The following is a 12,873-nucleotide window of genomic DNA, read 5'->3' as shown; positions in this document are numbered from 1 at the left end:
TTGAGCTCAGGACTTCAAGACCAACCTGAGCAAAATGGCAAAACCGGGTCTCTACAAAAAATACAAAAATTAGCCAGGTGTGGTAGTGAGCAGCTGTAGTCCCAGCTCCTCGTCCACCTGTAGTCCCAGCTCCTTGACCGCCTGTAATCCCAGGCAAAGATTGCAGTGAGCTGAGATCGCACTACTGCACTACATCCTGGGTGACAGAGCCAGACCCTGTCTCAAAAAATAACAAAACACGCACAGGGGCCTGTCAGGGCGTGGCGGGGAAGGGGAGGGAACATTAGGACAAATACCTAATGCATGTGGCACACGTGTACCTATGTAACAAACCTGCACATCCTGCACATCTATCCCAGAATTTAAAGTAAATTTTAAAAAATAAAAGTAATAAAATGATAATAAAAATGAAAAAAATCATTATATCTGAAATAAATGTACTTAAAAACTTAAAGTACAAAAAAATTAAAAATCACTTTAGATGTTTCCTCAGATTTTAAATGGAGGTCATTAAAGCTCAAACACCTGACTGCAAAGTGACTTGTAAGACAAACACACGCTTACATACTCCACAAAAACCTTCTGAATACCCTGCACTGGCTGATGAGCAAGAACAGTGAGTTATATCCTCTGAATAGTGAATTAAATAAAATACTATTAAAGTTTTAAATAATTCCCGATTGCTCCATGTTTCAAACATGTTGGAGTTTAGCTAGCATTTCCAGGGGTGATTTTTCTGTAGTCAGGAATAGCCAGGTAGTGTTACTCCATCAGCCATAGCGCGAATGTCTGATCGCTCTCTTGAGGTTGTTAGCCTAGATACTTGCTAGAAAGGTATGATTGCTGGCCAAATGAGCTCTGGCCTGGTGCAGCCGTCTTGCCAATGTGCCTAATGAGAGCATAGAAAGACATTTTATTCCAGGCATAAGCAGGCCAGATCACAGCTGCCCAAAGCTCTCTGGCTTTGATTAAGTTTGTTGTGCTATTATGTAACAGGGACTTGAACCATATTCCATGAATGACCATTTTCCTTCCTCCTTCGCCACTGTTCCATTGTAAGTATGTTGTCTGTATCTAATGTTGCCTTGCAGTTAGTTGTTAAAATCAAGGAGAAAAACAGTAAAACATTACAATGTAAACAGAAAAAGTTATTGGTGGGGAAAATGACTTATAACGCATTATTCTGAAACAGCGGCTTGGGGTCCACTAGGAAAATCATCCCATCACAATTCAGCCTCCCTTTGTGCTAATGATGGCCTTTTCATCCTATGCTGTTCGTGGTGCATAAGGCAAATTGTGACCAGGCAGACTAGACTACACGTAAGCAGAGAACCACCTCTTTGTGAACATTAATTTAAACCCATTTTAATCAAATATATTCATTTATCAGTACTATTTTTGATCTATATCTTAAATCGAAACGAAGCTTTTTTGACTTCCGGTTTCTGTTCTTACTGATAAAGAGCTTGGAAGTTATCAATCCTGTATTCACAACAAGAAAAATGTTGAGGACACTGAAAGTCAGCAAGTCTGGAAATCAACCGTATTCTAAACGTTAATTGATTATGATTTTCTCACATTCTTCTCTCACCTCTGTAGAGTTCTGGTCTCCACTGGAAATGCTGGACAAGTAGGAATACATGGTATAGAGCTTTCTTGGCAGCATAGATCTTAATACATGAAAAGTGATTTTTTAATCTTAGTATAACCTTAATAAATCTAAACTTGAATCTGTAGCACATTGGGGGAAAAAAAATCTAAGCCAGTTGAAAAAAATCTCAATTTTAAACATATTTCCAGGCTTTGGAAGTTCACTGAAGAACGTGGATAGCAAATACAGGAAAAATTCGATGAACATTTGTGTTCATATATGTAAATGTGAAGATATAAGACAGAAAATTTTCCCCACAAATAGCTTCAAATTTTCAGCAGTTAACATTTCTGAATCGGTTTTAACCATTAAATTGTAACATTATTATGAATGATATTAGAACACATCTTTGCTTTTAGTATTGTATTATAAATTTTTAAATTGACGAAATTTAGATTAAATTATAAAAATTTGGTATTTATCATAATACAAATAAAAACTTTAGGTAATTCCATGGGTTATTTGTATTTCTTATCTCCCATTTATTTAAGATTACATTTGGTCACTGTCTCTCAGGTATGTTTCTTCCCTCTCACCTAGATCTAAATTGGATTTTTTAAATTGGATTTTAATAGGTCTCTATGAACAAATGTCAATTATTTATTTCCAATCTTAATTGATCTTTTTTTTGATCTTTTTATCTTATGATTATTTACTAGTTCATTCAGCCTTTCTATTAAAAATAAATAAATAATAACTTCTCGCTCTTGTAGTTATTCTGAGATAGACTGACCAGGCCTACGTTATCATTAATTTTTGCATATGAATTTTTATTTCATGTGTATGATGATGCAGATATGAGCTATGTGCATATCCCAAAATAAGAGGAAAAATATCTTAGTACTTTTGCCAAATACTTGGTTCTAATATTTGGACTATTAAGAATTTTTTATGTCATAACTGGTATCACTTTAATGTTATGCAAAGTTCTAGCCTTTTTGCTTTGATTTCCTTGGCAAAGATTTCCTTCCAATAAATCTTTCAAAAATGGTTGACAAAGCTAAAAGACCCTCAGAGAAAACATATTTCTGGTGTGACATATTTTGCTTGCTCTTCAAGACAACTGAAAAGCTTTTAATTACTATTTCTTTAGTGCCATAGTGGTGACCAGCAGTACTCTCACTGCCCTAGTGAATCCATGGGAAGTTGAGGTCCAGGGTGTACTGACTCATAGACCCTAAGTAGGTAAGAAGTAATGGATGGTTGGAATGTTAGGAACTGTAACTGACAGAAAGTTGCCGCAAAGTGCTAGGGTTTTCTTCTTTTCTTTTCTTCCTTTTCTTCTTCTTCTTTTTTTGTTTTGTTTTGTTTTGTTTTGTTTTTGAGACAGAGTCTCAATCTGTCACCCAGGCTGGAGTACAGTGTCATGATCTCGGCTCACTGCATCCTCTGCCCCCCAGGTTCAAGCAATTCTCCTGCCTCAGCCTCCTGAGTAGCTGGAATTACAGGTGTGCACCACCACAACCAGCAAATTTTTGTGTTTTTCTTAGGGACAGGGTTTCACCATGTTGGCCAGGCTGATCTCAAACTCCTGACCTCATGATCTGCCTGCCTCGGCCTCCCAAAGTGCTGGGATTACAGGCATGAGCCACCACACCCAGCTATTCTTTTCTTCTTAAGACAACTAATGGAAAATACATTTCCAAGAAGCTCTTTTGACCTGATATTGCTACTCCTCAAAGGCAGAAGGCTGACTCACAGGCAGAGGGGTATCTGACATGACTTCTTTGCTACCCTTAATCTCAGGCTACCTGGAAACAGCCCAGGGCAGTAGGTGGGGAGTGCTTTAGTTGGGATGTGGACTAAGCATCCTGGGCAGTGTTCTGCTGGAGTGCCTACACTTTCCTGCCACTGTCAGCATCCGGCTTGTCAACACATCTTTTCCATTTGTGAATACTACAGTGAAAGCCTTCACCTCTCCTTTTCTTCAAGTATCTTCTGCTCAGAACTTGGAACTTTATAAATTTTCTAAGTTTGAAGAAACGTATTTCAACTATAAAAAATTAACTTAGAAAATATATGTTAACATATGTATATGCCTTTTTTCTACTTATATTTTTTTTTTTCCTGAGACGGAGTTTCGCTCTTGTTACCCAGGCTGGAGTGCAATGGCGCGATCTTGGCTCACTGCAACCTCCACCTCCTGGGTTCAGGCAATTCTCCTGCCTCAGCCTCCTGAGTAGCTGGGATTACGGGCACGTGCCATCATGCCCAGCTAATTTTTTTGTATTTTAGTAGAGACGGGGTGTCACCATGTTGACCAGGATGGTCTCGATCTCTTGACCTCGTGATCCACCCACCTCGGCCTCCCAAAGTGCTGGGATTACAGGCATGAGCCAGCGCTCCCGGCCTGTATGCCTTTTTTCTATATGACTTTTCATCTTATTGCAGAATTGTAGAGCTATGGACACTGGGTTTAAGGCAACAAAGTGACTTTACCAATGTGGCAAGCTGTGCCAAAGGAGTGCCTACGTGCAAAAAACAAAGAAACCAAAATCAAAATTAAAGTAGCTCAAAAGCATAAAGTTTATACATAGTTTTAAGCATTTAGAATAAAAAAAGTTCTTTGTGTTTGTTCCATGTTCTAGAATAGCCAATAAAAAAGGGTTTTTTTTTGCTTTCTTTTGTTGTATTACCTTGATAGTTATGTGGCAAGTCTCAGGCTAAGTGTGTGGAGCACCTGAGTTGGGTGTGTGGACAAGTTGTGTTGAACATTATTATTATAGGCACATGGTTACAGAACAGTCTGTCAGGGAAAATACTTGAGTTTATTTTTGTGAGGCTGAGCGTGGTGGCTACTCAGGAGGCTGAGATATGAGAATTGCTTGAGCCCGGGATCCTGAGGCTGCAGTGAGCTGAGATTGCATCACTGCACTCCAGCCTGGGTGACAGAATGGGACTGCAAAAAAAAAGTAGGAAGGAAGGAGGAAAGGAAGGAAGGAAGGAAGGGAGGGAGGGAGGGAGGGAGGGAGGGAGGGAAGGAGGGAGGGAGGGAGGGAGGGAAGGAAGGGGGAGGGAGGGAAAAAAGAGAGAGAAAGAAGGAAGGAAGAGAAAGAAAGAGAGAAAGAAAAGAAAGGAAAGAAAGAAGAGATGGAGGTAGGAAGGGAGGAGGGAAGGAAGGAAGGAGAGAGAAAACATGGTTTACAGAGGGTTTTTTCACTAGGATGGTGACATCATCCCAAGTGATTTAGTTCTAGCTGGTTTATTGTTTAATAAATCTCTCCAATTCAGGATGCACCTTTCTTGCTATTGCTGGTTTGCTGATCCACATGATCTCATTTCATGTATGAGGATCATCCAGCCATAGTGACAAAGGTCCATTATGTTGAGTCCAGATGTCCACCTTAAGAGTACACATCCCTCACTGCTCCTTTTTTTTTTTTTTTTTTTAACTCTCTCAGGACAAATACATTTACTTTATGATAATTACTGTTGGGGTACATTTTACTCCTATTACAGAACTAGCTCTCAGGATTTGAGTTATCAGTCCATGTGAAGAAAAAAGTGCTGAAATGGTGTGGTGAGATTTGGTGAAGGAAAAACAATATAATAACTTACAGTCAATCTCACTACTGACCATTGGCTAAAATATTTTTTAAATATGTGGCTAAACTCTGCATAAAAGATGGTATATCTGAGTGAAGAGATTATCAGAGGGTGAGAGAAACTGAGAGTCCACCAAAAACACACAAAAAAGTTCAATGTAGATTTTGTCTTCCACAAGTGACTCAAGCTGCAAGTTGTAGCTGAATTGAAATCTGGTGGCTGCTGCTTACGTTTCATCGTAGAGGCTACATCTACTGAACTGTTATGCGAGTTTGTACCATCTGTCCCATGGTCTAGACAGAACCAGAGTCTATGAACATGGATTAAGAATTAGTCTGTTTTCTTCTGTGTTTCTCTATGAATGTACTGAATGTCTCATCTTGATTCAGAAGACCTGAAAGCTTACCAAAAACACTATGCATGTGGTTTTTCTTGAAACAATTCAGAAGGTAGTCATTTAATTTTGTTTGGGAAAATTTTGCACTATTTATTTTATTCAAAATATGTGAATTTTCTTTTTCAATTTTAATTAACGTACATTTGTAATGGCTCATTCTGCAAGCAGAGCTAGCCTCCTTTCCCCAAACTCTAAGATATGCACGAATACAGTCATCTAGTACATAGCAGGACTTTTAAAAGAAATAAGCTTTTCCTTCCAATGCATAGTTGTTAAAACAGGAAAATGATTTAAAAAGCTTAGGTAATGGTACTATTGAGCTGTCTACTGTGTGGCAAATACTTTACACAAATAAGTGATGTCTTAGGATATAGGTTTTAGCTTTCAAAAATATTTAAGGAAGAATAATATGTCATTTTTAAGTCTCTCCTTTGATCTCAAGTGAAGAGATTTAATTTGTTTCAAAACTACTTAATATAAATTATGTGCTAGACTCTGCACTAGGCACTGCAGGGAAAAAGCTGAAGAATCAGAAAGGCTGCCAAGTTAGAAAAGTGTTTCTCAATTGAGCAATTTTGTCAACGGGGCCACTGGTCAATGTCTATAAGCGTGTTTGGTTGAGGGTTGGAGGGGCTGTTTGAATCTTTGTTGGGGGTTGGAGGGGCTGTTGGAGTTTAGTGAGTAGAGGTCAGGGATGTCACTACACATCCTGCAATGCACAGGACAGATCTTCCCATGAAAGCATAATCCATCTGCAGGTGTCACTAGTACCAAACTTATATTTTGGGTAACTTCAGCAAATTCTCTCTTAAACTATTCAGAGCTCCATTTTTTCATTAGTTCTGTAGTTTAATAAGAATATTGCCCTATGGAGCAGTTCTAGCACTTTGGGAGGTTGAGGTGGGTGGATCACCCGAGGTCAGGAATTCAAGATCAGCCTGGCCAACATGGCAAAACCCTGTCTCTACTAAAAATACAAAAATTGGCCAGGCATGGTGGCATGCACTTATAGTCTCAGCTACTTGGGGAGACTAAAGCAGGAGAATCACTTGAACCCCCGAGGCAGAGGTAGCAGTGAGCTGAGATCGTGCCACTACACTCCAGCCAGAGCAACAGAGTAAAACTCATGTCTTAAAAAAAAAAATTAGCTGGAGATTAGTACAAGTTGTATATACACAAACATAACAAAACAAATAAAAAACAATACAGCACAACCTACCCCATCTTGAGCAAGTTGTACTCCTAATCATGCACATGTGCAAATATCAAGCTCTTACTTAACCACCTTTCAGGATTGGATATGTCGTTATTGCAACTGTAGTTGACTTCCACAGGTGAATCTACTGCCTAACAGTTGCAGTTCTTCAAGACACTGATCAGCATAGTCATCCATAAAACCTCTGTAGTGGTTGAGTAACATGTAAGTTTCTTTTCCCTTCCAACTGAAGGGGATGCTCAAACTGAAAGGTACCAAGGACAAAGTCAATCAGCTTCTCTCTCAAAAGAGTTAGGTCTGATCGGAGTCAGCTGGAGGATCAGAAAGAGTGATTTAGAAGAGTCTGAGGGAAACTGATGATCTTAAGTAACAAGATAGCTGTCATTTTGTTCACCACCGATGAAATTCTATTCCCAGACAGGACATGCAGTCAGATAATCAGGCCAATTTCATCAACAGTACATCAGGTTGGAAGAGTTAAAGGACCAGATAAGAAAACAGGCATCTATAGCAGGATGAGCTGGGTAAAATAAAGGATGATTCACTCAGAGGCTGCAGGGAATAATTCTGCAGACTCCTATAGCTGCAGTGCCTTGTGAGGCCAAGAGGGATTCTCAAATAGACTGAAGCCTGGCAGCGTCCAGTGAATAGACTCTTGCCTACCTGGGAACGGAGCTGCCACAGAAGATGGGTGTCCCGTATCCCTGGAGGGGTTAAAGTTCAAGAACATTACTGAGGATCCAAACCCTGGGAGAGAGAAAGAAATGGATGGTCCTAAAAATAAATCCTTTTTGTTCTTTTAAAAATTCTGAGTGTGGAGGTGAAGGTGATTATTCGGACCAAGCCCTTAGGTACTGACTCATTCTTATTCCGCTTATCTCAAGCCTAGGTCACCAACTCTAACTTCCCAAGTTCCATCACAGTGGATCAGGTATTACCATCATTAGAATACTATTACAGACATTTCGTGTTTGGAGAGAGGTTTACTGGTGGGACCCCAGGTTTATAGTGTGTTGCTAGTTATCACCACAAATTTGTGACCCTCTCACTTGAGAGAGGAACAACAATGTGGTTATGTAATGTGAGACTAGAAGCAACTAACGGGAATACTCCCAAAACACAAATATCTTGCCACTTTTTTCATGGGAAAAGAGTCAGCAGAAGAGGGCAGAGCAGTAAATAAAATCCTGAAGGTAATCAAAACAGGTGGGAACAGAGGTTTGTTCAGAGTATAAAAAATATCCTCTACTCATTCTCAATGCAGGCAGTGTGTAGAAAGTTTCAAGATTAGCATTTATCTTCTAAATATGGACTTGTGGTCTTCTTATTTAATAAATTTAAACCACCAGTGGAAGAGGTCAGAAAGAATGAATGAAATCAGGAAAATTGATGAGCTGAGTATCGTTGTTGTGATTGCGTTTCTTACACAGCTTTAATTTGTGCCTTGAGTTTGGGGTCGGAGAAGGTAGTGCTATTCCAGGAGCTCCCAGAGATCTTTTTGGAACAGATCTTACTGCCCTCTACAAAGGTAATGCATTATACTCCCAGGTGCTGTTGTAGCATCACTTTTCATATGGTCTTTTAGCCAGAAATTTTAATTCTATAATTAAAATGGACTAAAAATACTCTGCAGCTCATCTAGAAAAAATATTTTATATGAACGAATGTGCTTTCTAGAAATTTCCCATGTTGGAGCAAATGATAGAGGAAGACTTTTCTGTGTGTATAGAATGGGTTTTTACGTTTATATATGAGCATGCATGTGTTTCCAGTGAATTTTGAAAATCAGGAAAACATAAAGTCAATTCACTATAAAATAGTTTTCAAACTGTGCAGTACTCACATTGAGGAAGAATTCATTGAAAAGCAAATATCTGAGAAACCCTTTTGTATGTCTACAGGCTACATAATCATTGTTTAATTTATCAACAATCTTTGAGTGCTTCTCAGTGCCTGGTACAGAAATGAACGATAGTTTTAACTTTGGAGTGCTCACACCTAGTGAGGAAAGCAAACAAGGTAGAGAATCCAACGTGACTAGTGACGTGGCACAAAGTGAACAGGAGGCTCTCTGGGAGTCCGGAGGGCCATCGCCTAGTGTGGCTGAGGGCAGAGGGGAGGTGAGCTGGGCAGCCCAGGACTCTTTCAAGAGGGCTCAAGGCAAGCAGGGCAGGGCCAGCAGCGAGAGCGGGACTTACAAACAGGTTTCCATAGCTACCATTTCTTTCTCACGGTCCTCTACTTCCCAGAGAAAACGAGAGCATCATAAATTTGATTGTTGACGGTTTAAATACTGGCCAACTATTGGAAACTCGTTTTTGGAAAGATTTCTTTTGCTGTATTTGACAAAGCCGGGAGTATAAAAGTGATGAAGAAGGACCATCTGAGTCCATTGCCTGTGCCTGTGCAACTGGGACTTCCTCACAGCCTTTCTATGCAGTGCAGTTCACATATGGGGAACATTTCTTCCCATAGCCAGCATCTTCCTGGGGAGTGCTTTGGTTACATTTTCACAAATGTTTCATCTCTTTGTATCAACAAACCCTTTTCTTTGAGCTGTACCATGAGTTTCTATTTCTTTCCTTTTTTCTTCTGTCCAGGTAGAAAAAAAAATGGACTAGAAGCTTCAAGACTACTTGTTAAATGTGCTCCTTTTTATTTAACTCCAAATAACATCTTGCTTGTAGATGTAATTAAGAAAGATCTGGACAGGGAGAGGGAGGATAATTTTCAACATTCTTCTCAAATTTAATCTTACAGTAACAAGCTCCATATTTTACCTGAAAATGCTCAGTCAGTACAGCTACTAAACTTTAATGGTAGATAACAATGGATTTGTATAGCCACTTTTTTATTTTCATTCAAAAACCTAGAGGAAAATATGGGATATAAATTAGAAATTGCTTTATGTTAAAAATGTTTCATATTCACTGCACATAAGCAAAGATATTGTCCAGTATTAGTACCTATGAATCATTAATAAAAACAATTACCGCTGTTTGCTCTGACATTTTATATATGTGGTGTTCCTTTCTGACAGTTACCTCTGTTTGCTGCTGACATTTTATATATATGTTGTTCCTCTCTGAACATTTTCTTAAAAGTCAACTTTTACCGAAATAATGTGGAAACAAAAGGAATTATTTTATAGTTAATTGGTTTTATGTTTAAAGATGATCAAACAATAAACTTAGCCATCATAGTCTCTCAGAAAAACATTAAGTGTATTTAAGGATAATAAGAGAAAATAATCTCTTTTTAACATTTTTATTGATACATAACATTGGTACATATTTATGAGGTACCAATGATATTTTGTCATATACATGAAATGTATAATTTTCAAATCAAGGTATTTAGGATATCCCTCACCTCAAGCATTTATTATTTCTATGTATTGGGAACATTTCAAGGCCTCTGTGCTAGCTTTTTTGAAATATACAGTACACTGTTGTCAACTAGAATCACCTCTCCCTACCATGAAACATTAGAACTTATTCCTTCTATCTAATTCTGTTTGCACCCATTAATAATTTCTTTTTAAAGCCCCAGTCTCAAGCAAGAGAAAATAAAAATAGCATAGTAAAGAAAAAACATTTAAGACCTGATGATATGGTTTAAATTTCTATCACTTTCCACCTTGGGTACCTTCATAAACCAGTGACCTTCACTTTTTTATCTGTAAGACGGTATTGATAATATCTGCCCTCATCCCCACTTCCCCATCTGCCTAGCTAATAAGACAGAGATTTCCTCAGCATGTGTGTTAAAGAGCCTAGAAACTCAACGTGCTTTACAAATCCCAGCTGTTGTGACAAGGAGGTACAGTACCAATGTACAAAATATGATTTTTAAAATGAGAGGCAGGACATTTTTAACGGTATATTCTATATAAGGTGTATTAGCACATGTTAATGTATAATGGGCAATAGGAATATGCTTTGCTTCTTTCAGCTTTTCTTTTCCAGCCTCTTTTTTCTCTTGCGCTAAGTCTGTGGCTGGACTTGCCTTCTGTTTTGCATGCTTTGGTGTTCACTGATGCTCTGAGTCTTCTTTCCCATGCACAGGCTCGAAGAAACAATGAGGCTGCTCCAACTTCAGCAACCCTCTTCTTAGTTTGGACATTTGGTCATATGCAAATTCTAGTTTAAGATTCTATGAATTAGAACATATATGAGTGGAGATTGGTTTTATATTCTGTAATAATAAAACTCATTTATAGTAGTAGAATGTATTGAGATACCATTGTTTACCAGTTTTATGAATAACAACATATGTCATATTTATTTTATAAATAACTTCAATGCTATGTTTGTGTGTTTTCTCACAAAAGCGTATTGAGCATTATTTTCAATTTTATAATCATAATGATACCTGAAATATCTTAAGAACCTACCCTATGATTTACAGGAATTCAATCATTGAATCTTCACCACACTCTCAAGTCTGGTTATTTCCCATTTTACAGATGGAGAAACTAACTTCAGAAAGGCTATTAAGAGACAAGATATCATCACAGTTGGATGTGTGGGGCCTTGTACCAGAAGGACTGAGCAAATTCCAGTTCCCTTCATATTACCTTTGTGTCCTTAGACAAGTCACTTCATCTTTACGTGCTTTAGTTTCCCCATCTGTAAAACATCTCATAGTATTTAGGATTAAACATATCTTCTCCCTGCATGACATTTTAGGTTCTCTTAACCAATGTTAAAAAATCTGTCAACATATTTGTAACTTTCCTTTCTTTCCATTACTAGAAGTATTTTCTATGAGATAATTCTCCAGGAAAACACAAAGTCCTATTTGGTGATTCACATTTTGGTGTTCAGTAAACACGATGGAATCCAAAGACAAGCTCAATCATATTAATTTTGGAGCCTGAGATACTTTACTCTCCCTATGAGAAAGTTATTTCAAATGAAACCCGATTCTCTAGTCTATTTCATTTTGGTTAAAATTATAGCAGGTGTTTTCAGTTGATTGAATGTGTTAGGCTCCAAGCGGCAAGCTTAAATGGTACACATCCTTTTCAAATTATATCTATCCGTACTTGGTTTGACTGTTTATTTCCTTTTCCACATTATTAGTTGCATTTAACAGCTAAAGGTATAATATCGAATTATTCTATTGCTAGAGATACTGAAATCTCCCCAGCTTGAAGTCAGAAACAACTTTATTAAAATTTTAAGAATGAGAACAGTAAAGTATTACTGGGATTGTAATCCCTTTTTGAAGAGCTTTTGTCATTGAGAAAATGAGTATGGATAAATATTGATTGTTTTTCTGGAAAATCAATTGTGACTCAGTCTGTCCTCCTCTCTCACGACAGGAACCAGTATATTCACCGTCTATGAGGCTGCCTCGCAGGAAGGCTGGGTGTTCCTCATGTATAGAGCAATTGACAGCTTTCCCCGCTGGCGTTCCTACTTCTATTTCATAACTCTCATTTTCTTCCTCGCCTGGCTTGTGAAGGTACAGAAAAGCACTTTGCTAAGAAGGTCTCTGTTCTGTGATGGTTCTGCAGATCTTTTGTTTGGTTTTGGTTGCCCTCTGCTTTGTCATTCTTAGAGTTTGGTAAATGTTTGTGATTTTTTTCAGAATGTGTTTATTGCTGTTATCATTGAAACATTTGCAGAAATCAGAGTACAGTTTCAACAAATGTGGGGATCGAGAAGCAGCACTACCTCAACAGCCACCACCCAGGTACGGTATCAGCAAGACGATGCCATAACCCATTCGAGCATGCACATGTCCCAGCCTCACCATCAGTGGAACCCGGGGAAGCTCTTGCATGATGAGCTTCTACAGTCTGACTCAGTATGCTATTTAAAAATACAGGTGCAGGCCAGGCACAGTGGCTCATGCTGGTAATTCCAGCACTTTGGGAGGCTGAGGGGTAGGACTGCTTGAGCCCAGGAGTTTGAAACCAGCCTAGGTTATGTAGCAAGACCCCATCTCTACAAAAAATTTTGAAAAATTGGCTGGGTGTGGTGGCTCACACCTGTAATCCTAGCACTTTGGGAGGCCAAGACAGGCAGATCACGAGGTCTGAACTTCGAGACC

At 38.5% G+C, this 12,873-nt stretch overlaps 1 protein-coding gene across 12 annotated transcripts in view; it reads left to right on the top strand.

The window, feature by feature from the left end:
- NALCN (sodium leak channel, non-selective) overlaps positions 1-12,873 on the top strand; it is a 388,832-nt gene that overhangs the window by 125,527 nt on the left and 250,432 nt on the right. For all 12 annotated transcript variants that reach the window (XM_078347271.1, XM_054246818.2, XM_054246767.2 and 9 more), the window contains 2 exons: positions 12,140-12,282; positions 12,409-12,513. In XM_078347271.1, the coding sequence (XP_078203397.1) occupies positions 12,140-12,282; positions 12,409-12,513 (248 nt within the window). The remainder of the gene's footprint in view (positions 1-12,139; positions 12,283-12,408; positions 12,514-12,873) is intronic.

The sequence above is a fragment of the Callithrix jacchus genome, chromosome 1 (assembly GCF_049354715.1).
Source record: "Callithrix jacchus isolate 240 chromosome 1, calJac240_pri, whole genome shotgun sequence".
NCBI lineage: Eukaryota > Metazoa > Chordata > Mammalia > Primates > Cebidae > Callithrix > Callithrix jacchus.
Note: the sequence above shows the minus strand (reverse complement) of the source record. Positions and strands in the feature narration are given on the sequence as shown.